General features: G+C 49.0%; 1 protein-coding gene across 3 annotated transcripts in view; it reads right to left on the bottom strand.

Annotated features, from left to right (window-relative positions):
- The window catches only part of SETD2 (SET domain containing 2, histone lysine methyltransferase), a 1168808-nt gene that overhangs the window by 869014 nt on the left and 272600 nt on the right, over positions 1–27194 (bottom strand). For all 3 annotated transcript variants that reach the window (XM_078662450.1, XM_078662451.1, XM_078662449.1), the window contains exon 6: positions 4459–4582. In XM_078662450.1, coding sequence (XP_078518576.1) covers positions 4459–4582 — 124 coding nt within the window. The remainder of the gene's footprint in view (positions 1–4458; positions 4583–27194) is intronic.

Here is a 27194-nt window from a genome sequence, read left to right on the forward strand (position 1 = left end):
GAAAGCCAAAGGTATCACCCGCAATTCCAGAAGGTTGATGTGAAGCAACCTTTCCTCCAGAGACCAAAGACCCTTGATCTCCAGATCCCGCAGATGAGGACCCCACCCTAGAGTGGAGGCATCGGTGATTACTGTGGCCTCCGGTGGAGGAAGTTGAAAGGGTTTTCCTAACAGGTTGCCCTCCACACTCCACCAAGACAGATCCGCTGCAGTGTCTCTGGAGATCCTAGCCATCTCCCTGAGATCTCCGTTGTGCTAAAAACACTGCCTGCGGAAGCACCACTGGAGTGCCCTCATGTGCCAGCGTGCATTATTGACCAACAATATGCAGGAAACGAACAGACTGAGCAGACGTAGGACCTTCATGACTGGAACAACAGCTCCATCGTTAAACAAAGGAATCCTCTCCTGAATGTCGAGAGTCCTCTGCGGACACGGGAAAGCTCGACACACAGTAATGTCCAGTACTGCCCTTATGAACAGGTTGCGCTGTGAGGGCACCAGGTGAGATTTGGGTACATTTATCGGGAAACGCAAGCCGAACAACAGCTGTGCGGTCACCTGCAGATGACGCAGCACCACCTCTGGAGACTTTGCTTTGAGCAGCCAGTTGTCCAAATAGGGAAAACAGGAATCCCCGACTTTCTGAGATGAGCTGCCACCACCGCCATCACCTTTGTGAAAACCCATGGTGCGGAAGTGAGACCGAACGGGAGGACCGCAAACTGGTAATGTTGAGACCCTACCTTAAACCAGAGATACTCCCGATTCGACTTCAGGACGGGAATGTGAAAATACGCATCCTGTAAGTCGATCAACACCATCCAGTCTTCTTGCTGCAATGGCAGAAGAACCTGAGCTAGGGTCAACATCTTGAATTTCTCCTGCTGAAGGTAAAAATTCAAGACCCTGAGGTCTAGGATCGGTCTTAATCTGCCGTCCTTCTTGGGTAACAGAAAATTGCGGGAGTAGCATTCCTGACCCCTTTCCTAATTCGGGACGACCTCTATCGCACCTCTCTGAAGCAAAACAAGAACCTCCTGATGCAAAAGCAGGCAATGGTCCTCCAAGCACCAGCCCTGGTGAGGAGGGTAGGGAGGAGGAAACTACCGGAAGGGAAGGGCGTATTCATTTTCCACAAGATTCAAAACACAAAGGTCTGATATGATATATTTCCAATCTTGTAGAAAATTGAACACCCGACCCCCTACAGGACCAGCATGCTCCAAAATGGGGGCTCCAGAGCTGCTTTCCCGTGGTACCAGTGGTGGGGACAGGGGAGGAAAAAGAGGAGGAGGCTAGTTGTCGAGATGCACCCCATAGACGACCACTGCCCTTCCCTCTGTACGACTTGCACAGAGGGTTCTGCTGCTGTTAAGGTTGCTGACGGCCCTGAAAGGAAGCCGCCTTACCAAAACCACGGTACCTCCTATAACCAAAGCCCATAGATTGGGACTGAAGACCCAAGGACTTTGCAGTTGCTCTACTATCTGTGAACCTTTGCAGTGCACAATCCACTTTTTCACCAAAAAGCTTGGATCCATCGAACGGGAGTTCAAGAAGAGTAGCCTGCACATCTGGGGAGAACCCCGAAGACCCGAGCCAGGCATGCCTCCTGGTAGCGATAGAGGAACCCATCACCCTGGCCACCGAATCCGCAGTGTCCAGGCCAGACTGAATAAATTGACTTGCTGCAGCCTACGTATCCGCCAAAACCTCTAAAAAGGAACCACGGTCACTGCCCAGCAACTTAGGAGTCAACTGTTTGGCCGAGTCCATTAAGGCATGTATATACCTCCCCAACAAACATATTGCAATGGTAGACTTCAACGCCATACTCAAAGAAGAGAATACTTTCTAGGCAGATTACTCCAATTTCTTAAGAGTCTCTGTCTCCAGGAGTTTGAGGTAAAGGCCCAGCTGACTGTTGAGAACAGGAAGCCTGCACTACCAAACTTTTTGGCGAAGGATTAGCAGAAAGAAAGGCAGGATCGTTAGGAGCAGGCCTGTACCTCCTTGCTACAGTCCTTGAAACAGCAGGAGCGGATAAGGGTTTCCACCACACCTCCAGAACTGGCTCTGTCAAGGCCTCATTAAAAGGGAAAAGAGGCTCAACCACAGAAGATGGAGTGTGTAAAACATCTGTGAGAATATTTAGCCTGAAGTCAGCTGTGGGTAACTGAAGGTCTAAAAGTTCAGCAGCTTTACTAATGAAAGCATTGTATGGTGCAACATCCTGAGAAGGTAAGGCCTTTGGGGATGAAAGCTCCCACTCAGAGACAGTGTCTAGACCACTTGCCTCTCGAAGGCCCTCAAACTCATTAAGTCATTGATCTCACATTCTTCAGCCTCATCCTGCTGATATTCTTCCTCTTCCAGCAGTCTTTGGGCTTCCCTCCTTGACCGCAACTTCAGAATCGGCAGAGCCAAGTGCGGCACCGGACTCACAGGTGCCGGCATCAAAGGAAGACTTTCTGAAGCGGACAATGGCACCGATCGAAGCAGAGAGGAAGAAGGACCAGCAAAAGAAGGACCACCAATTGGCGCAGGAGATTGAGAAACCGGCATAGAAAACCTCAGAGCAGGAAAGTGCCAAGATGGCGCCAAAGGCATTGAGGGCACGAAGGGTGCCTGGGCATATTGATGAGATGCTGAAATTGAAAGCAAGCGGACCCAGGGGCCCGACGGGCACACGGGTAGGGTAGGGTAGGCTACGCTGGCAAACATGCCGTACATCGCATTAGGAAAATGCGAAGGATCTGACCTTAGCCCAGGAAAGGGTGGATAAGAAGCAGAGTCTGAATCCACTTGAGGCCGAGTTGAAGGCTGAGGCTCAAGCGCTGGGGACTTCAGATCCCGAACAGGCGAGGTAATAGGTACAGGAGAAGACACCCTGGGCTCCGGAGAATCTCTTGGCGCAGGAGATATCCTTGAGATATTCTTGGCGCTGGAGAACTCCTTGGCACTGGAGAACTCCTTGGCGCTGGAGAACCCCTCGGTGTCGGTGAGTGAGTCGGAGTCGCTTGAGGAGAAGGCGGCGCTGGCGAGATGACATCTTTAGAGCAGCGTCGCAGAGCCGGTGACCTTGAAGCTCTACCCTTCGTAGAGCGGCGTCGAGAAACATGCCTTCTCTTCTTCTTGTGCTTCTTCGACTTCGAAATATGCGAAGTCGATGACTTCGATTTTTACCTCTTACGACCTTTCTTCTCCTTTCTTGCTTGTCCAACAAAATGCTTAGCCTCGCACTCCTTCAAAGCCTTCGGATTCATCTTCCGACAACTGGAACAGACTCCAAAGTCGTAGCCAGAGTAGAGACACCAGAGACGGTCATCGTGGGGATCAGTGATGGACATATGTCCCCCACACTCTCTACAAGGCTTAAATTCAGACTTCTTCAAAGTAGCCATCGCACTGCTACTCCAAGAGTGAAGAAGTAACAAAGTAGTAACTAAACCAGTTGGAGAGTCCCAGAAAGCCATTACGCATTGACGGTGCGGGTAAAGGGGAAATGACGTCAGCATGCCGACAAGGTATTCTTATGGCTCCGGTGACGTCATACAGAGTCGCGTGCGGAGGCGTGCCATTGTGATGTCCTCATAGACGTGGGAGAGCTAGGAAAAAAAGTTTCTGTGGAATGCTGGTGCATGGGGTAATTCAATAGGTGAGGAATCCACTGGCAGATGAATCCATCAGAATTAATTTTTACAGCTGTGAGAGTTGAGAAGCAATAATGTTCAAAGTTATTCAGGATGACAAAAACAAGATACCTCAGGTCAGCTAATAAAGTAACTCTGGCAATCAAATGTGACCTTTTTTCTCTCAATTTTACCCAGTAGAGTAAAGGGTAGTGTTCCAATGATACTCAATTGATGAAGAGCTAAAGGTGCTTGTTGAGGGCTGCCCCTCAAACTCAGACAGGGCTTTGTTTTTTCTGACACAAGTGCCAGTAATTATTTGAATATGCGTGGAGCAGGAGTTTGGCCTTATTCTGAGAAAAATCAAAGATGGGGTGAAGGCAGAGTGAGAAATAAACGAAGAACATAACAGTCTTCTATCTGGATTGTTATTCTGCCAGGCATTCCAGGCTTAGTCCTACACTTGTACTGACCTAACAATGGGATGATCAGTTTGCCTCTTTTCAACCAACGTTATTTCCAAGCAAACAAACAAATGCCAAGCATTCCAGGGACTAACAGATATTTTGAAGTGGCACACAGACCTGTTACAAATAGTTTTAGTGGGCAAATAAGCAACAACTTAGAATATCTTGAAGATCATCATGTCAGTGCAAAATACTAAGTGAGCAGGAAATGTCTAGGTTCAGAGAAGATACTACATTCCCTAGGATTCCAACTGACGTTATATTTCAAGTTGCTGCCTCTTGTAAAATGTCATCGGACTTTATAAACAGGAAAAGCACCAGACTGACATGGAAAAGTAGACATAGCTGCCACCTACCTCGTCATTCTTCAGTGCCATGAAGTAGTAGTGTATGTTTTTGTTTCGAGCATATTCTTTCACTCTGGCTTTGAACTCCTTATGGTCCAACACTTCTCCACAGTACTCCAGGACAAACGCATTCCTAATGAAATAGCAAATATATATTTATGTATCAATTGTCTTTGTATCCCTTCCAATTCCATGCATATTTTATTAACATGTACAGTCAAGTACAAGCAATCCATTGGGTTCTATATGTTTATAATACATGAAATCCTTCAAAATGTATCTTACAAGAATAATCTTTAAGTAATTTTGTGTTCCTATGTTTGTGTTCACATTAATTTCAAATTAATCAAATCAGTTTAACTCTATATTAATGTGGTTTATTTTTACTTCTAAATGGCAGTATGGGTCTGGATTGACAAAAGACAGATTGTGTGCAATTTTAAACAATATGGGAAGAGGATGTAGCCTTACGGCTAGAGCGGTTGACCTTAAACCTGGGGAACCGGGTTCAAGTCTCGGTAAGCACGCTCAACGTCCTGTGATTCTGGGCAAACCACTTGATCTACCCGTGCCTAACAAAAATTAATGTGTCCTTGTAGGAAGGGGGACACCTGACTATGGTTACCCCAGATTTTTTGCCTAGTGTTTAGCTGGTTTTGGACTTAGTTGGCCTGGGATCCTGCTAATCAGGGTCCCAGGCTATCTGCTCTCTCTTTAAAATGGACTCCATGTACCCTAGGTGCATAACTAATTGAATTGGGTCACCTTATGAGCCCCTGTACAGTGTACTATAGGTACCCAGGCATAGGTGCATCCAAGGCCTACCAGGGGTTGCAGCATATCTTTTGCCACCCCTGGCTGGCCATCCAAACTGACACAACTGGCTGATCACTCCGCTGGGGCAAGATCGTGTAATCACCCCTTGCTTAGGTATAGTATACCTATATCTAAACCTATATCTGGACACATATATACCTATAAGTCACTCCTATGGCAGGCCTTAACAATCCTGGAGGCAGAGAGCTTGGTTTTATGTAAGATGGTGCTCTGGCATGAGCTGAGCCTGTCTGCAGCTTTCGGAACCATTTCCTTATAGCTGTTCCAGGATATTGCCATACCATATACTCTTAAGTGCATTATAATCCTCGGGGTTATTGCTAACTTTGGTTTGGCTTTATCAAAACATGTCGTGTAAGGTGTCAAACACTTTGGAATACTACCCCATCGCCAGTTCTGGCGACGGGGGTAGCATTCCACACTTCTAGAGGGAAAACACATGTTACTTTACTTAAACGCGGTTAAATCTAACCAGAGCCTCAGCATCCCAAAATGGATGCTGCTGCCATAGACACAAGTCTGCATAAACACAAAAAGTGACGCTGTGGGACCAATTAATTAAATGATTGTTCAGAACAGGTTTATCAATTACCTATCTGACCTGAGAACTTCTTTCAAAGTAAATCTATATAGTTTATTGTGTCATTTACCCCCCCCCCAGGAGGCCTGGACAAATGGTTTCCTGTCACAGGGAGGTGCTACACCACCCCAGACAGGAGATAGTGGATTGGAGCAGGGAGGGCTGAAAGAAACTAGACACTGCCTGGGGCACACAAGGTGTCCCATGCAAAATCCAGTCAAACCGGTTCTGGGGCACTCCAGCCCCAGCTCTGGCGCGAAACTGGACAAAGGGAAAGGGGTGTAACCACCCCCTTCCTGGGTCCCACCCATAGGAGGGACCTAGCAGGTAATCCAGCCCCTTGATTTGGAATAAAGGTAGGAGCTGTAAAAGTGCACATCAGATTATCCTGACTGAAACTTTGATACCGAACTCTGGACCCTTCGACATCCCACTCGACGTGGAAGACTGAAGAATCTCCCTTGTGGTCAAGGAGTGACCACCCTGTGCAAACAGGCACCATCCAGCGCCCAACAGTTTGCTTTGTTGCAGTTCCCGCCGGAACTCGAGCGACAGAGATCGACGAGACCCAGCTTCCCTGACTTCTAACTGCCCGATCCACAGTCCCAGCGAATCTGAGACCCATGGAGGCGATGTGAAGCGTGGAGCCGGCCATCTTGGAAAAACTACGAAGTGCTGATCGTGCAGCTCCCGAGGCTCCCTCAAAGCTGTGAATTGGGGTTTGAGAAGCCCCAGCCCCAGCCCCGAGCAGCTTTTGCACCGAAGATCTCCCCTCCACACTCACTGAGTGCTGCGTGGGGCCCTTTTGCATTTTCCTGCTCGACGCGTTGGTCCGGTCACTTGCCCGTTGGCAGGTGGCCCCAATACCGACGAAACCTTGAATTTACACTGCTGGTCTGGTTGCTCCAGACTGGCCCTCGCTCCCCTAAAAAGGAGCAATCTATCAGACCTTGCTGGTCCGACTAAGAAGCGATCTTCAAATCCTGCGTGGGTTGCATTTGCCAAGGCCTTTTGACTCCGATCCGGAAGCCGACACCGCCGACAGCGAGAGCCTTCGTGGGACAGCTCGTGTTCCACTCCTGGACGCCCTCGACGCCCCAGAGTCCACGTGGCAGCGGAGACAAGCTTCTCGACAACCACCTGATTGCGCCCGACATCGCCTGGTTCCTTCCTGGTTCCATCCTGGTCACTGGCTAGTGACCCAGACGCTGTCCCCTCTGCTTTCAGGTACTCTACATCTTGGATCCACCCTTGGATCCAACCGGACTCTTCTCTCCTGGCCGCCTGCAGCATTTTCATCTCCAGGCTCCATAGATCTCCACGACGAAACCCGACACACTTTGGCACCTATGCACCCGCTTCCTGTGGGTGAGGTAACGATCTAACACCAGTGCTCCTGTAGTGGTTTACACCTCTAGTGTCTTAGTCTCAAGTGTGGTAATTCTATTCCAGTCGGAAGACTTCCAAAACAGTAACTTTCTAACTTTTACGCACCATTGACTTTGCATTGGTGCATGCGTGTGCTTTTAGCGCTGCACCCGAATCCCGCGGGCTACTCCCGTCCTAACTGCTGTTAGTCCAGTGTAGTCCCAGCGATTCCCAAGGCCCTAGGCCTTACCACTGTTCGTAGAGTGATACTTATACCACTTTTTTGATATATGGTTTGAGTGGCCACCGGCCCTATCCATAATTGTGCAACTTTTGAATGTTTAACTGTGCTTTTGTTTAAACGCTTGTGCCTCTGCACTCAAAGAGTACAGAGGATTATTCTAGTAATAAATACATATATTTTTATAATATATAACTTGTGTGGTGTCCTTTCATTTGATATTACAGGACTGCATATGGTAAAACAGCTGGCTTCACATGCCCTCGTGCGTTTAGCCTAAAGGCTGCTTAGTCCATGCTACCATTAGGATAGCTTGCCTACAAGGTTGACTTTCAACCACCACCATAAGGGATTGTTTGGACTGATACAAGGTGCCCCCAGAATTGGAGACATCATACATCAGGCCAACTTCTCACAGTCCTTCTGTAACGAAACTGGTGCTCATGTAAAGCACTCTGATACCCGTTTCGGGTCTAGTTCGCGCTATATAAATCTCTATAAAAAACAAAACAATATACATTTGTGTGCTTCAGCTGTGCCCACCGGAGTATTTCTCACCTCATGCTATTGCCTGTTAGGGCAATCATGCTTCCTCCTATTCAGTGCTTTGCACTATTTTACATCCTCAAACTACACTGAATCGTCACTAATAAAATTGTTTATACCATAGGTTTACTGTATGCAGATATTTATAGTTTTGCTTTTTTCACTGCAGCAAGCATAGTAAAGAAAATGATACTTACCCTGTAAGCATCTGTTTGTGGCATGTAGTGCTTTAGATTCTCATGTCGTGCATACTCCTGCCTTCTAGTGTTTGGCCCAGATGTGTGCAAGTTGTTTTTCTTCAAAAAAGTATTTCGAATCATGCCGTATAGTGATTTGTCCTCTTGTTGGTAATGCGCATGGTCATCGGCTCAATCGTTAGATGGTTTTCCCGGCATAGCAGGTGATGAAGCAATGTGAAACGAAGAAATGTATAGAGAGATGACCATGCAAAAGAGTAAACATGAGATAGTAAATAATACTGCAATGGCTATAGGCATCCGCGGAGGAGGGTGGGCAAAAGTGAATATACAGCACTACATGCCATGAACATATGCTAACAGGGTAAGTAACATTTTCCTTTGAGGCATGTGTGGCTGTAGATCCACATCTGTGCACAGACTGTAAAACAGTCCTCACAAAAAGTGGTTGCTAGCTTTTGGGTGTTGCAGCAGATTAAAAGAGCATACAGAGCACTGCCTGACCAACATTAGCTTGTTGGCAGGCTAACACAGCCACACAGTAATGCTTTGTGAAAGTGTGTGGTGTGGCAAAGTAGCTGCTTTGCATATATCAGCTACAGGGATGTTTCCCAGGATGGCCATAGAGGCTCCTTTCGTCAGAGTGGAGTGTGCTCTAGAAGGAGTGGGAGTCCTCTTAGTTTTAGCATAGCATGTCTTGGTGCATCTAATGATCCATTTGAAAATGCCTGACTTGGATTCAGCCTTCACATTAAGAGGTTTGGAGACAGCAACAAAGAGGAGTTGAATCTTTCTCTATTGTTTGGTTCTGTCAACATAGTACACAAGGGATTGTTTTACATTTATGGAAAGCATATTCCACAACTGATTCAGGTTATGGGAAAAAGACAGGAAGTTAAATGGATTGGTTCAGGTGAAGAGAGACCACCTTAGGGAGGAATTTGGGGATGGTGCGAAGAACAACCCTATCCTATTCAACTTAGAAGAAGAGTTCTTCCGGAATTAATGCCTATAGCTCACTGACTCACCCGAGTGAAGTGATAGCAACTAGAAATACCACCTATCAAGAAAGGAACTGAAGGGGCTAAAACTGAGGGCCCATGTGTCTTGTGAGTACACTGTTGAGACTCCATGCGGGGAGCCATTAGGACCAGAGGAGGAGTGACCCTCTTGAGACCCTCCATGAAAGCTTTAATTACAGGAATCCTAAGCAAGAGAGATGTCTTGTCTATTCTGAAGATAGCCAGCCACGGCTGCCAGGTGTAGTTGTACAGAAGTGATGGGTAGACCAGAAACCTGCAAGCTTAGAAAGTAGCTGTCAAAGTCCCGCTTTGTGGCTTCAAAATGATAAATATCTTTTGAGTGACAGAAGTACACAAATCTCTTCCACTTGGCCACACATTAGGCCCTGGTAGTTGATCTGCATGCTTACTTGAGAATGGCCATGCATTTAGGTGGAAGAATAAGGTGCCAAAAATCTATGACCTCAGGAACCAGATAGCAAGGATGAGAAACCATGGGTCTGGGTGCCTTATTCCTATATGGTTCTGTGTGAGAAGGTCCGGCTTATTGAGGAGCTTCTCCTGCGGAACCAGAGATTTCAACCAGACTCGTGAACCAGGGCTGGGAGGCCCATGTGGCAGCACCATGATTAAAGTGAGGGACATCTGCCGAAGCCTCCAAACTACAAACATAAGGAGAGGGAGAGGCAGAAACGCACAGGCAAACATCCCTGACCAGTTCTTCCACAGTGCAATGCAGATGGACTGCATATGTGGGAATCTGGAGGCGACGATTGGGTATTGGCGTTTTCGGCCTATGTGAACAGGTCTATTTCTGGGATTCCCATCTCTAGAAGTAGTGGAGGAGGACTTGTGGGTAGAGTTCCCACTCGTGAACTTGTTGTTGCATTCTGCTGATGAGGTCGGCAAAATAGTTGTCAATCCCAGGAAGGTAATCTGCTAGTAAATGGATTTTGTGGTGGAATTTCTGAAGGTAATACAAGGCTTCCATTTTGTCTGTCAGGACAAGAATAACCTTGCCTATCAGTTGAGGTAGGATAGCATTCAACACTAGATGGACAGCTAGGTGTTCCAGGTAGTGGATATGGAGGCCCTGGTGTCTGGATTCCCACTGGCATTGGACAATCAGGTCCTGTAAGTGCATACCCAAGGGAGTGGTCAGTTGTAATGACCCTCTGCTGAACTGGGTCGAAGAAAGGAAGCCTTACAACAGGTTGTTAGTATTTCAAAACTGCAGAGAGCAACAAGTGTGGCAGCCGATCAACGCAAGATCATCCCAATTGCCAACAGCCTGAGGCCACTGCTGCGCTAAGCATTCCTGCAATGGACATAATTGTAACCTGGCATGGGGTACTATGGCAATGCAGGAGGACATCATGGTTAAGTGGTGCGTGACTGTTCTGGCCATGACCTGGTTGGAAAAAAGAAGCATTGCCTGAAAGGACTGGATCCTTGTACGGTTAGGATAGGTCATGCCAACCTCAGAGTAGAGAATAGCCCACAGGTAAGGTTGGAGATGGGATTTTGTGGTGCAGGTGGTAAACCCTAACTTGTGCAGAAGGTCTATTGTGACCTATGTGTGTTTGCAGCATTGCTGACAAGTCCCACTCTTCACAGCCAGTCGTCTAGATAAGGGAAGACATGGATGCCCTCTCTGCACAGGTGTGCCGCCACCACCACAAGATACTCTGAACTCCAGAGTTGCAGAAGTAACCCCGAAGGGGAGCACTTTGAATTGGTAATATTTTCCACGGACTACAAACCTGAGATATTGGCGATTGGCTGGAAGGATCGGTATGTGGAAATAGGTGTCCTTCAGGTCCAGCGCAGTCATGAAGTTGCCTTGCTGAAGAAGCGGAATGACAATCCTGGAGAGTGGAAATATGAAAGTGGTTTGAAAAGATGTATTCGTTGAGGAGCCTGAAGTCCAGAATGTGTCTGAGCGACCCTGTCCTTTTTAGGTATGAGGAAGTACGGAGAGTTCACTCCCATGCCCTGCTGATGGAATGGCATGGATTCTATAGCCCCTTTGAGAAGGAGCGCTCATATCTCCTCCCTAAGACAGCCTATGGTGTGTTGGGGAAGAGTCTGTTTGTGAAGTGGAATGGTGGAAGGAGAGGAAATGAGCTCCAGACTAAAACCATGTTGGATAATATCCAACACCCACTGGTATGAAATGAAGGTCTGCCATGTGAGGAAGAGGCCTTGGAGAATTGTTGCACCTGTAGGACTCTCTAAAGTAACCCCCGGGAGAGGAGTGCTCTCACTGGGTGCGCTGGTTGTACGTGAAGGCTTCCACCACCACTCAAGACGATGCCACCCCGCAACAGATCCTGCACAACCGGACCCTGCTCACCACAGACGACACCCTCAAGACCATGAACAGCATTTACTCCGGAGCCCCCTCGACTCCTGCCCACACCACATCATCCACAGAGTCGCCACCACTATCGTCCCCGAACTATGCCGCACTTTCCCGGGACAACTGGAAACATGCAGAGATCAACTCCCTGCTAACGAAACAGTCCACTGACCCAAAAGACCTCAAGAACTTCAGACCCTGGTCATAGTTGTTGACAATAATACTGTGATTATATTTCCATACCTACGTTTTGGGCACTAAAGTCAAGGTGGGATCTCCTTTATTCTGTGTCGTTCAATTCTAATGAATGATCAACTTTTCGCTGCTGGGTATATGTTTAATAAAAAGATTTAAATAAAAAATAAAATAACTTCAGACCCATCTTCCTGCTCCCCATCCAGGCCAAGGCCATTAAAGCAAAACTCTCTGAGATCATCAAAGCCAACCACCTCCTGGACTCCTCTCAATATGGCTTCCGAAGCAACCACAGCACCAAGAACGCTCTCCTCTTCGCCACCGACAGCATTCACTCCCTCCTCGACTGGGGAGAAATAGCAGCTCTGATCCTCCTCGACCTATCAGCTGCCTTCGACACCATCTTCCAACGCACCCTAATCACCAGACTTCACTGCGCCAGAATCGGTGATAAAGTCCTGGACTGGATCCACTACTTCCTCACCGGTAGAACACAGCGAGTCAGACTTACTCCATTTTTCTCAGAACCCACAGAGATCAGCAGTGGAGTGCCTCAGGGCTCCTCCGTGAGCCCCACGCTCATTAACATGTACATGACCCCGCCCCCAGCCATCGTCAGGAGCCTTTACACTGTTTCCGATGACACCCAGCTGATCCTCCCCCTCACCAGCATGCCCGCCATCACCAGAGACAACTTTCACAACGGGATGACAGCCTTCACCACCTGGTTGAGAGATAGATGCCTCAAGCTCAACTCGGACAAGACTGAAGTCCTAATCTTGGGGCCCCAACATCTCCGCTTGGGATGACTCCCGGTGGCCCGCCGAGGTAGAATCCCCACACACCCACATCATACTGGACTCATCGCTCACTCATCGCTCATCATGAACCACCGGATCTATGCTGTCTCCTCATCATGTTTCCACACTCTTCGCCTGCTTCGGAAGACCTTCAGATGGATCCCCACTGATGCCAGGAAGATGGTCACCCATGCACTCATTAGCAGCAGACACGATTTTGGCAACGCACTCTACACATGAATCACCCAGAATCTTCTTAGGGAACTTCAGAATGTGCAGAATGCCACAGCCAAACTGGTCCTCAACATCCCCCGCCACAGCCACATCTACGGACACCTACGACAAGTCCACTGGCTCCTTGTCAACAAAAGAATCACCTTCAAGTTCCTCACACACGCCTACAAAGCCCTCTATGATGCCGGATCAGCATACCTGAACCATCAGACACCTCAGACACCTCAGATGCCCCCAACTGGCCTGAGAGAGGCCTAAATGTCCGTATTGGAGGAACTCAGGAGCCATGCTGCTAACCTCAGGGACGGCAGGTTGGGGTGTAACACCTTGCCGCTCGCCCTGGTCAGCAGATCCAGATGACATGGCAACCTCCTGTGTGGTAGTTTAGACATGTGAAGAAGGTCCGGACACCACCACTGGCGAGGCCAATCTGAAGCAACCAGGATCATGCTTGTCTTGGACTTGTACAGCAACCTGATCACCAAGTGAATGAGTGAAATCGGTGGAAAGGCGCAGAGCATTCCCCTTGGAACCTGGTTGCCGGTACCTGGAGGCAAAGACGCGGCATTTTGCATTTTCGTAGTCCACAAATAGATCGATGTCTGGTGTTCCCCAGTTATGGAAGATGTCTTGCACCACTTCTTGTTTTAGTACCAAGTTGTGTGCTTCTGGTAAATGCCTGCTTAGGCCGTCCGCTTGGACATTGTGGACGCCCGGTAAATGAACGGCAGATATTCTCATGTCTCGTGCCAGAAGCCATTTCCAGATTGCCTGTGCTTCCAGCGACAGGGGTCTGGACCTGGTTCCGCTGTGCTTGTTCAGGTAGTACATCGTTGTTGTGTTGTCAGTCTGAACTAGCAGAGAGGTTGATGCTACTGACGGAAAGAACACTTTAAGAGCTAGATGTACAGCTCTGAATTCCAGCATGTTTATGTGGTATAGTTGCTCTTTCTCCGACAACATTCCTTGGATTTGCAATGATCCCATATGAGCTCCCCATCCCTGAAGGGACGCATCCGTCACCAGAGTCCCTTGGGGCATGTCCTCTTGAAAAGTGACTCCAACGATGAGATGAATCCGTCGCATCCACCATCGGATGGAGAGTCGAACTGACAGAGGTATTGATAACTTGTCCTCCCAGCGATTGGAGATTTGGGACCACTGATCCTCCAGAGTCTGCTGCAGAGGTCTCATGTGAAGCCTGGCGTTTGGAACGAGAAAAATGCACGAGGCCATAGACCCCAATAGGGAGGAGATCTGCCTGGCCAGGGGCCGAGGTGTCTTTAAGAGAGTTTGACACTTGAGGAGAATGGATGATAGTCTCTCCTCCGAAGGATACGCTCTTGCGTTGACTGAGTCCAGAGTTGCGCCTAGATAGTGTATCCTTTGTGTTGGATTGAGGATGAACTTTTTGAAGTTTACATGCAGACCGAGCAGATGCAACTGTTGAATACAGTGCGTGAGATGTTGTTGCAGAAGAGTGGGAGAAGCACTCTTGAGAAGTCAGTTGTCTAGGTAAGGGTAGACTAATATGTGCGCTTTCCTCAAGAAAGCAGCTACTACTGCCATGCACTTTGAGAAAGTGCGAGGAACCGACTTCAGACCGAAGGGCAAGACCGTGAATTGGAAGTGGTTTGATTGGATGCAAAACCGCAGGAACTTCCGATGCTTTGGAGAGATTGGTATGTGGAAATAGGCATCTTGAAGATCTATGGAGCACATCCAGTCCCGTTGATGTAGAAGCGGTATTATTTGATGTAATGCCAGCATTCAGAATTTTTCTCGTAGAATGAATTTGTTGAGACGTCAGATCTAGTATAGGCCTGACCTCCTTGTTTGGACCTTTCTTTGGGACCAAAAAGTAGCGGGAGTAGATCCCTTGCCGACATTGATGCCCTGGGACCTCCTCGATGGCGTTCTTTAGGAGTAGAGCAGACACCTCTTCCCTCAAGAGATTTATACGATAGGTGACAGTCTTTTGAGGAGGAATGGAAGGTGGAGGGGACTTGAACTTGATGGTATACCCATTCTTTACAATATTCAGCACCCACTTGTCTCTTGTGATTTTTGTCCACTCTTCCAGGTAAAAACGTACACTTCCCCACACCGGAATGGGTAACGGAGATAGGGGAAGCAATAACTCACTGCTTTTGTTGCTTTTGCTTGGCAGCAGGTGTGGACTGTCTGGAATTACCACCTCTTCCTCTACCAGGACAATGCTGGGAGAACTGTGACCTTCCTTGATTTTGCTGCGAGGACCATTGAGGGGTTTGAACCCTCTGTTGGTTTTGACGTCAGTCGTAAGGGCAATATCGTCGCCTGAAGTCCTTCCTCTTCTCGAGTCCCACAGCTTTAACCGTATCAAGCTCGGTCTTCATTCGTGACATTTCATCATCGGCATGAGATCCGAAGAGTGATGATCCATTGAAAGGGAGATTAAGAATACGATGTTGTGCTTCAGGTTTCAGCCCTGCCAAATCTCAGCCAGGCGGAGCGTTGGGCCAAATCCCATGAGAATAGCCATGGGCAGCTAGATCGGAGGCATCCGCCGCTGAACTGATCTCTTGATTGGCTACTAAGTCACCTTTATGCCGGATTTCAAGGAAATCGTGCTTGTCCTCTTTTGGGAGCTTCTCCATGAAACGGAGTCCCATAATGAGCGATCATATCGACCCAGCAGGGCTGAGGCGCTGGCCACTTTTATGTAGGAAGCCGAGGTGGTGCACATGTTCTAACCCACAGAATCCATGGCCTTACTGTATTTATCTGGGGGCACAGACGATGATGCTGCCCCTGTCGGATTCTTTCGTGCCGCCGACACAATAAACAGAGTCCGGTGGAGGGGCAGCCCTCAGAAAGAAGGGATCATGGTCAGGAGCCTTATATTTCTTGGTGATCCTAGATGGTGCAGCCCCCACCGATGCTGGAGTGAGAAATACTGTAGAGCAGGCTCCAGCAATCCAGGCACTAGAGGAAGCAAAGGTCTTGAAGAAGACTTTTGGTGCAGGGTTTCAAAGATCACCAATGTTTTGGTGGTAGAGACCGGCATTTCAATGTGGAGTTTTGCAGCCCCACGGCAGAAAACCTAATTAAAAGGTCAGAATATCTTCGATGGGAGATATTCTGCTTGGAGGAGAGGAAGAAAGAGTCGGAGATTAGTCCGCCTTGGAATCCGATGACCATGAAGAAGACCCACAGCTTAGTCGTCTAGGAGATCGGTGACGAGATGCCCGACTCCTAGGAGAGCGTAATGGTCACCTTCTTATTGATGGGGACCTTCTCGGCGTGGTACATTCATGCCTCTCCGACGAATGCACTGACTGGATCAAAGGCGACCTGGATCTTGAAGAAAACTGTGGTAGATTAATCGTGCGGATCTTCCACTTTCTAATATCTCCTAGCCACCTCGGTGAGATATTGGTTGGCCGGGCTGGAGATGGTACTGGTGAAAGCTCTGGAGATACTTGCACTATCTGCAGCCCTGGGAAGGAAGAAGCACTCCCTGAGGTCACCACCTGGACGTCCCGAATTGAACGGTCCTTCGATGTCGCCCTAGGTCTCTTTGCTGGGGGAGAAGCTGATTGAGATCTCCTAGACGTCGACCTAGATCTCGACCTCTTAGACCCAGGAGGTCTTTTCTTAGATCTCGACGTCGATCTCCTCGACGGTGATCTCTTTGACGTCGACCTCCTCGGCGTCAACCTAGATCTCGACCTCTTAGACCCAGGAGGTCTTTTCTTAGATCTCGACGTCGATCTCCTCGAAGGTGATCTCTTCGACGTAGACCTCTTCGGCGACGACATCGATGGCATGTGCCTCGACGTCGAATGTCTGGGTCTCCTCGGCGTCAAAGCCCTTGGCCTTCGGCTCGACGTCGATGCCATTGGACCTCCTGCCGTCTGCAGCGATCTCGGCGGCGGTCCAGAGCCTCTCGGCGGCGAGCTTCGACGTTGATGTGTCGACGTCGAGCCAAATCTCTTGACGTCGTAGGCGAGACAGACTTGGACCGCCTACGTGTGGATGACGACCTCATCCTATGGCTCTTCTCACCTTGTCTCGCCGGCTAAGGATGTCTCGGCGACGAAGGATGTCTCGGCGACGAAGGATGTTTCGACGTCGACGGACATCTCGACGGCGATTTCGACGCCGACTGAGCACAAAGGGACCTTGGATGAAGATCTGTCCCTCGACTGGGTAGGAGACCGATACCTCCTTTTTTCACCTTTTTCTTTGCGCTCTCTTGATTGAGAGGAGGGCTTTCTTGAGTGATGTTCTTCTTGCCCACTCACTGTTCCCTTTCCTCTCGCTTTTAAGGAATGCAGCTTAATCTTTGCCCTCTCGCTAAGGGTTCTCTTGGAAAACTTGATGCAGTGGTAACACTGGTCTGGCTTGTGTGATGAAGGCATACAAGCAATACAGACCGAATGAGGGTCTGACTTGGCCATCTTCTTTCCACAGGCCGGGGACTTAATAAATAAGGCCGGCATTTTGACAGGAAAAAATTGTTGAATTAGTCAGCTAAGGACTAAAGATGTCGAGTGAAGACCAAAAAATTATCTTTTTATCAGAAAAAAAGTGATAAAATATCACCAACTGGCGAGCTCAATGCTCCAGGATCCTCACAGAAGGAGCCGGAAAAAAGAACTGATCTAACTGTCACCTGTGGTGCATGATGGGAGCCTGGGGGTTCCTGGAGGTCTTAAAGGCACGGCGCCAATTTTCCAATTGTTTTCTATGCAGCCTGTCTAGGCTAAATCTGCCTCTATGATCCTGCCACCTTTTTTACATTTGAAAATAAAGGTTGTGTGTTTCAAAGCAAACTCAGGGCAGTTTTCTTCTTTACATATATCGTATGGTGACTTATATGTCTTTATTTTGTCAAATGTAAAAGATTTACATGCAATGATGGCAGATTTGGAGCCTAATATGGTGTTTTTCAGGCTGCATTTGTATATATATATATATATATATATATATATATATATATACATACACACACACACATATATACACATATATATATACATATACATATACACATACACATATACACATATATACACATATATATATACATATATATACATATATATACACATATATATATATATATATATACACATATATATATATACACACACACATACATACATACATATGCATGTTATTGGCTATTCCTCCGGGCTCCCGCACGTGGGCAGGACTATTCAGTGCTTATGACTACTGAGGAGTATCCCCTGGAAGAGAACTTGGAACACAATGCCTCTCCACCTCAGGCTATCCCAGTTACTCAGAAGGATTTCAAGACCTGGCTCTTTGAATGAACCTCAGCACCCAGTCGGACCTACACCCCACCTCCCCATCGCCTTGAGACCCTCACAGGTGAGTTGCCGCACTTAACAAGTATTGATTGATTGATGCTTCCGGGGGGGTGCGGGGGTTGTTTTAGAGCCTCCACGATAGGGTGTGTGGCAAAAGGAGCAGTTGTCTGAAGTGTGCTGATCGTCTTATCTGTCTCCTTATCTTCCTTGATCTTCTCTAACATTTGGGCCACCTGAGTGCCAAAGAGATGCTGGCCATCAAAAGTCATGTTCAATAGATTCGGCTGAACATCTGGCTTGAAGCTGGGTACAGAGCCAGGTGTGTCTGCCTAGGAGGTCCCTGGCATTAAGCCCCTCGCAGCAGTGTCTACGGCATCTAGGGCCCAGAGACTGGTGTTCGATATCTGCTTGACCTAAGACACTATTTCATGTCCCCTCTTTCTGTGCTAACTGGGAGGTATTGGAGGAGCTCCACCATCTCATCCAGTGGGTATGATCATACCGTGTGAAGGCAGATTATGTTGGTGATATGACATTGATTGACTGATTGCGTGGCCACCCTTTTGCCCACAGCATTTATGCGCCTACTCTCCTTCTCTGGTGGTGGGGCATTCCCACTAGCCTGAGATTGGCTCGCTTACGAGCAACAGTGTCCACCAGAGAGTCGGGTGGGAGCTGTAGGAAAGTGGGGTTCTGTTGCAGTAACCCCCCGTTTTGCCAGATTTCTGATGCACTTTGACTTAAGGTGCCCTGGGTCCCTGCCAATCAGGTTCCCAGGGTCTGTGTTCTTTTCCAAAACTGTACCTTGGTACCCCCAATTGGCACCTTTCTAGCCACATGCAAGACCCTCGTAAAAGGTACCATGGATACCAAGGGCACTGTGACTAGGGAAGGGCACTGTGACCAGGGAAGGCCTCTAAGCGCTGTGGCACATATTGTGCCACCCGTAGAGGTCTGGTACCTTAACACACACACTGCCATTGCAGGCTGCGTTTTGGTGCACAGAAAAGTGAAGAGTCAACATGGCACACATACCTGTGTGCCATGCCTGCAACCCACTCACAGGGGAGCTTCAAAGGCCTTGCCGCCTTTGTAACACAACCGCCAGCCTCTCCTGCTAGGAGGAGCAGGCCACCTTCCTGTCTCACCCCCTTTTCGGCAGGAGGACAGACAGGAAAAATTAGAACAACCCAGAAGGTGTGCCCACCTCTTCCAACCCCACCCTCAGGTCGGGGAGGCGAAGTGAAGCCCGCTCTTCAGTGCCCGCTATCTTGCAGATGCCAGGTACTCTCCAATTAGTGTTAGGGATTGTGCCCACTCCACCACATGGGGAGAGTACACCAAGGGAAAAGTCACCCTAAAGTCAGTAGCCCATTGGCTACTGACCACAATACCCCTAAAACGCCCCTAAATACAGTATTTATGGGGCAGCCCTAAACCCAGAAGGCAGATTTCCACTACATACGAAGAAGAAGGATGAAAGAAGACGCCCAGCAGAGGAAACTGTATAGAAGAAATGACTTGGCCCCCAGCCGTACCAGCCCGTCTGCAGTTTCCAGAGATCCTGCGCCAAAAGCCGCCTTGTCCTGCAGGCAGTGACCTCTAGAACCCCTGGGAGGACAGACTGTCTTCAACAAAGACCTGATTTCCTAGGAACAGCAGCTCTGTTCAAAGGAATCCCGAAGAAAGACTCCAAGCCTGCTGAGGACAAAGAAACCAGACGCCTGGAACGACCACTGCACCCGACGCCTACAGCCCGAGTCGGAGTGGCGCACCAGTCCCAGCAAGGTCTCAGCACTCCAGAGTCAGACTCCACCGTGGGTTAACTCCTCCTGGACTCCCCGAAGTTGCCTGCAACCTCTGCACTGAGACTACTCCCCCCCCCCCCCCAACCACGAGTGGCCGGGTAAGGTGAAATCCGACCTCAAAGGGTACACCTGCATCCGGTCGACCTGCACCCCGATAAGAGACGCGAGGAGAGCGCTTGTCCCGTCACTACACAAACTTTGGACAACTGTTACAATATCACATGAGTGCACATTTTGGATGGGGGAGAGACTCACTTGTCCTGGGGAGGGGGAGTTCATGAAGTTTTAAGTTGGGGACACTGCTGGCAGCCAATGATTGACTGGATAGTGATAGTCACATTGGTCTGTATCAATTCTCGGAAGTCTGAGGTAATGGAATAGGTGGAGGGAAGGGGGATAAGCAACAATGATTAAAAGAATGGCATATAATCTGTTATTGTGGAATGTCCGGGGCATGCACTCCATTCACAAGCGCTACAAAATATTTTCACACCTAAACAGACGTGGAATTCACATTGCAACGCTGCAGGAGACCCACATCTTGGTCTCCGAGGACACTGCATTACACCAAAGGTGGAGAGGACAGGCATACTATACCTCGTTCTCGGCATTCGTGCGGGGGAGGGATGCTAATCTGGGTACGGGCGGGGGTTGCTTTCCAACACAGGCACAAGGTCAACCCTAAAGACCGATACTTGATAGTTACAGGTAGACTAGATGGGCAAGACGTAACACTGATCAATACATATGGACCGAACACTCACCAGATGGCCTTTCTGGATAAGATGTCTGGTGTCTTAACACCTCACATGACTGGCTCGATCGTCATGGGGTGCAACTTCAACTGCGTAGCGGACCCGGAATTAGACCAATCCCACCCACCGCTCCGAGATTCCCCAGTACATAGAATAGCTAGGGCTTTTAGGGACTGGCAGGCCCGCTGGGGGCTGTTGGACACGTGGGGCGTACACTTCCACTAGACAAAGAATACTCCCACCTTACATGCCCATGAACTACACGTATCACTGGACACCTCCCTATGTACACCTGACATGCACGCATTGATGCAGGGAGAGGAGTACCTGACATGCACAGTATCAAGCTTGCCAACCCGACCCGCAGAGGGAATAATATCATAGAGATAGCTGACCAGACAGGACATCCTCTCTATAGGCAGGATGAAATAAACAATAGATTCTACTACTACTACAAACAGCTGCATAAGAGTTCTGGGACCCGGGGAGAGGGGGAGATACTCCCCTATCAGAGGAAGAGGCAGACCAATTAGGAGCGAACATCCCGGAGCGACAGATTAGATTAGCCATTAAGGAACTAGCGAGCGGGAAGACCCCGGTGTGAGAAAGTGAGTTTCTGTTGCAGTACCCCCCCCCCCCACTTTTTGCCTGATGCCTGATGCACTTTACCTTGGTGTGCCCTGGATCCCTGCCAATCAGGTACCCAAGGCCTGTGTTCCTTCCCTAAAAACTGTACTAAAGCCTAAACCCAATTGGCATCTCTGGCCACATGTCAGCCCCTAGTAAATGGTACCCTAGGTACCCAGGGCATTGTGACCAGAGAAGACCCCTAAGGGCTGCAGCACTTATTGTGCCACCCTTAGGGGCCCTGTACCATGACACACACACACACACTGCCTTTGCAGGCCGAGTGTCCTGGTGCAGAACTAAACAAAGAGTCGACATGGCACACATCCCTGTGTGCCATGCCCACAAACCCACTGCCCTGGCATACATCAGCCTCCCCTCTAGCTGGGTGACCTATGCCAGTGTGTGGGCACAGGTGCATGAGCCCTGTGCCCCTACAGTACTCAGGGCCATTCCTGGACACTGTAAGTGCAGTGATGCCATTAAGAGTATATGGTGCTGGAAGGCTGTCATTACGAACTCCACAGCACCATAATAGCTACACTGACGGCTGACAAGTTTGATATCAAACTTCTCAGCACATTAAACCCACACTGATGCCAGTGTGGGATTTAATGTAAAATGCACTACAGAGGGCATCTTAGAGATGCCCCTGAAACCTAAACCTACAATTCACGTCTTGTCTGAGAGGCTGCCTAGGCTGCCACACAGCAGTCATGTTGCTGGACCCCTGGGTGAAGAGCTCCCGCTCTCCTGGGCCTGCAACAATGCACATCCTGGGACGAGGTGCCAAGCCTCCTCCCCCAGGAAGGGCAGGGGAAGCTTCAAAGGCATTCCACCTTTGTGAGCTTCTCCAGACCAGTTGCTGTACTCAGCAACTGGCCCCCACCAGTTCTGACCCTCACTCTGGCGGGGAGACTGGCGGGAAATCCTACGTCAGAAAGTGGGGTGTGCCAGCCTGCGCCAACCCCACGCCTCAGGTGGGAGAGGCGAGGTGAAGCATGACCCCGGGCTCCGACCATCTTGAAGATGGAGAGCCCTGCCCAATCACAGCTAGGCTCCTGCCCCCCTCCCACAGGAGAGGAGCAGGCTAGGGGTGTATCCACCCCAGGACAAGGACCCATTGGTCCCTGCCCTTGCCCTACCTGTAACGCCCCTAAATTCAGTATTTAGGGGCACCCTGAACCTTTTTTCAGAGATCCGGATTACGAAACAAGAAAGAAGATCAAGGAACACGAAGACCTGCCGTGCAGCTGCTAAAAAGAGGAAAACACCAACCGGTTTGGCCCCAGCCCTACCGGTCTGTCGACCCTCGAACCATCTCCTGTTAAACCCCGGCATCTCCAGTGGTCAGCAACCTCAAAAACACCGGAGGACCTGACTGCCTTGTGACTCTGACTACCTGGGTCTCCCACGAGCAGTGGTACTGCTCAAAGTAAGTAACAAGCCCTGGCATCAGCCCGGAACCGCGAACCCTGCACACTCTGCACCCGCCAAGCTTGGCCTGTGCTGGAGTGAATCAAGACCCCGAGGACGTCCCCCCGGTGATTCCGACTTTGAATCCAGTGCCCAAGGACCCTCCTCGACGACCCCGACGACGCCTGCAGCCTCAGGACAAAGGACTCCTCCGACCGCGACTAGCATGGGGTAAGATTTCCTGACCTCAAAAGACACCCCTGCACCCGGTGCCCCACAGCCCCCTGTGCCCAACTCCTGGGTGCCTACCTATCCTCCAAGATCCCAACTTACCCCTAGAAGTGTTGGTCGCTCCAGAAGATCCTCCGTCCCCGAGCCTGCAGCCTTTGTTCCCTTTTCAAGATCGTCATTGAATAACATTGAGCGCCCGACGGCTCAAAAGCACCCTGCACCCAGCCGCCCGAGTGCCCCTGGCAGTGCAATCTTTGTCCTATCCTACTTCCCCATTTGCCCTGAGCAAGTGACCAGGAGCCGAGCTCCCACAGCCGCGTGGGCCTAACTACCTCTGCACCCAGCTGCCCCTGTGCCGCTGCGGGTGTACCAACTATACCTACCTGACCCTGGGGAACACCTGAGTCTATGCCCAGAATCTTAACTTCACCAGTCGAGTACTCACCTGAAAACCGATGACTCACTTTTCTGCCATAGGATAACATTGACTGGTTTGACTCAAAAAATCTTCTAAGTGTTAAGTTTTGAAACTTTAAAATATTCATCTAAAATCAGCCGAATAACGAATTCCGAAGTACTCACCTAATCAGGAGAGAAGCCAGTACTGTACCTTTGAGCCAAGTACTGAACCGCAAAAGTAATCATAACCGTGTTTACGAGTAACCTGAATTTTCTCCATAGGAATCCATTGTCTGCTGTTCTATGAAATTTCTTTTAAGTGTCTACTTTCAAAAACTTGAGATATTCCTTAAAAATCGTACCTACTACTGAAACGTAATTACTTACCTGTCTTAAGTAGAGACCCCAGTGCTGGACCTAGGAGCCCAGTACTGGATTACAAAAGTAACGAGAACGTACTTTACCTGTAACCTGAATTTTCTCCCTTTGGATAATATTGCTAGATTTTCACTGAAAAGTTTTTTAGTGTGAACTTTTAAAATGCCTTTTTATTCTTTAAAAATCATTGCAATAACTAAAACGTTTTTACTAAACTGTTTTCAGCTTAGACCCCTTGCCTGAATCTAGGATACAGTCCTGGAGTTACAAAAGTAATCAAAGTAATCAGCTGCATTTATGTAGAAAAACCCCATTGAGCTCAATGTTAAATTGTGTTTAGAAATGTGTTGCCTACTGCAACCATTGTACCTATTGTGCTTACAAAGTTTATTGCCTCTTTGCAAAGTAATTACATGAGAGTACTCATATCGAGAAAAGTATATTTTGATGCCTGTTGGTTCTAAAAATAAAACAACTATATCTTTGGATATAAAAACAATTGGCCTAGAGTTCAGTTCTTGAGTGTGTGATATCTTTTGCTGACTGCGTGTGTACAACAAATGCTTTACACTGTCCTCTGGTACTGCCTTACTGCTCGACAAAGCTACCACTTTAGAGAATAAGGTCAGACCTGACTTTAACCTCTGTTATACCTCTGGGGATTGTGGACTCTATAATCACAGCACCTTACTTTGGACCAGTACATATAGAGCCACTTTCTCACACCCGAGCACAGATGGACTCCCTAATGAGTTCTACGCTGCATATGTGTAGGAGTTGGCGCCCCAGGTTAGTGGAGCTCTATGCGGCAACCGAAAATTTTAAGCAATCTACTGGCGACAAGGCTCCTTCCACACATGATCTCCCTGGTTCACCTGGATCGGGCAGGGTTTATACCGGGTAGGAACATAACTCTGAATATAAGACGTCTTCTCTCTGTACTAGAACTGGGTAGAGAAAAGGAAAGGAAGGGAACGATCTTCGCGATAGATATAGAGAAGGCCTTCGACAGCCTGGATCGGGCCGCACGATCTCTGAGCACTACCAAGTGGAGAGGGGCACACGCCAGGTGTGTCACCTCTCCCCCTTGCTATTCCCCAGGCCGTGGAGCCATTGGCTTGCATAATACGGTTTGGCAGGGGTGACAGGGGCCTACAGCTGGGAGGGCAAATGCACCACAACGCGTTGTACGCGAACGACCTCCTGTTGTTCCTGAAAGACCCGCTGAGAGGGGCTAGAAACATGGAGGAGTTTGGGTCTCTCTCTGGGCTTTGGGTTAATTGACAGAAGTCCTGATTATTCCCGATAGTGGCAGAAGGGCTGGGGGACTTGCAGTAGGAAACCCGGTGCTTTAGATATATGGGGGTGAAGATCTTCCACTCACCACTAGATGTACAAGAAGGGAACATAGGAGGAGCATTACGGTCAATAAAGGAAAACATGGCTTTCTGGGGGATGCTCCCTATTTCAGTAGTGTGTAGGATTTCCTTGTTAAAAATGGTGGCTCTCCCTAGAGTATTGTATGTTTTTTACCACACTACCCATGTGGATACCTGGGACATGGTTCTGGGAACTGGACTTTTGCATTTCAGCCTTCATACGGGGATCTGGGAACAGGCAGAGGCCACGAGAGTAGGGGGCCTATATAGAGACGGAGAATGGCTTACCTTCGACGAATTCAGCACAGACTGAACTATCCCACAGGGTCAGTTTCTGCTCCATAGGGAAGTCACGGGGGCAATACGACCACACTGGGGAACAGGCACGACTGAGCCACCACGACATGCCACGTGTGAATACATAGGAATGTCGGGGGGCACCCTGACGGCACTCACATGCCAGGCCACTGGACATGCTGAGGAATAGGTGGGTAGAAGACTAGGGAAGGCCCCTGGAGGATACAAATGGGAGAATATACTACAGAGCACATCTAATGTTTCCTCAAACGCACCATTTGGCCTGATTAGCTTCTATACACTGCATCGGGCACACAACACCCTGGAACGAATAAATCGATTCTTCCATAGAGAGGATGCACAGTGCCCGAGAAGTAGAGGGTGGGGGTGAGCTTCATTCACATGATGTGGAATTGCCAGGCCCTAACACATTACTGGCAGGAGGTGACAAATGAGACGGCCCGAATAACTAAAGTAGTACCATGTGCACCGGCGCACTAGCTGCTTCTGCTTGGCCTGTTCCCCCACACAGCAAATACTAAGGATACGGACAAATTTCAGGACCAGGCCTTCATATTGGCAAAGCCCGAAATTACTAGTAAGTGGAAAGGGCAAATGGCCCCAGCATCCATGGATGGAAGCTGGAGTTAGAGAAATGGGTGGGCTGCAAGGGCAGAATTTTACTCAGGAATGCAAGGCGAGGCCTGGGTAAAATTGAAAGAGCTCAGGCATGGGTGATCCTGGTGGAAGAGTTGAAACGGAGCGACCAGGGACCAGGATCAACCACCCCTACATTGCCCTCACAACAAGGGAGCCCCCTGAGACATGGCCAAGAGGGGGGAATAGAACAAGAACACTGGGAGGCTGACCCTTAGGAATTAGAGGAACTGGAATGATACAAGACCGAGGAGGAACTTCCGAAAGATGTAGAGTTACATGACACCCAACAGGAGAAGGGGGGAGGGGTAATTGGGGATATTGGGGGGGGTTGCCTGAATCAATGAACCAGCTCAAATGAACCAGAACAAATGCATAAACGGAGTTATATGACATGCTGGGACAATGTAGAATAGTGTAAACTAACGCAATGCAGTATGTAGGTATGGTATAAAGCTGGTACTGAAGTAATTAAAGGCAGGGACATTGGGATAAGAAGGGCGGACTGGGGCTGGCTACAGACACTGTCCTAGGGGCACTGAAGGCATGTGTGTAGCATGTGATGGGAGAACTGGCTCCGGGGGTTGCCCAACAGGCACTGAAGACAGGACGGCGGCATGTGAGGGCCGGGCAGGTGCTGGCCCCAGACACTGCCCAACTGGCACTGCAGACACGTGATGCAGCTTGCAAGCGAAACAACGCTTGCTTGTTGGCTCTCCTCGTATCCCAAAGGTTTAGTCCCATAGTAAAATATCTGACTTTTTATTTAGTTAGGACATGAAGCACCAAAGTTTTTTTAATGATGACACCGCGCCTGACTTGCCCCGGGATTAACACGTGCTTCTGGGGGTGCTGCTGTCCTTTGCTCGATAAAACCCTTATCATTGAGATAGGGGTGCAGCTGGGGCTCTGTGTGAGGCATAGCTTTATTTGTGCTACCGAGCACTGTTCGGGGGGTGGGTGCATTCCTGACCTATCCTCAACATGTATTTGGTGGCGCTAATTGGAAACAGTGAAATCGTAATTTGCTGGCCAAAATGCACACAGGCCAGGCACTGCTGGTCACTAAACCGGACTCCTCTCCGACGCCAGGAC

The sequence above is a fragment of the Lissotriton helveticus genome, chromosome 10, assembly GCF_964261635.1.
Source record: "Lissotriton helveticus chromosome 10, aLisHel1.1, whole genome shotgun sequence".
NCBI lineage: Eukaryota > Metazoa > Chordata > Amphibia > Caudata > Salamandridae > Lissotriton > Lissotriton helveticus.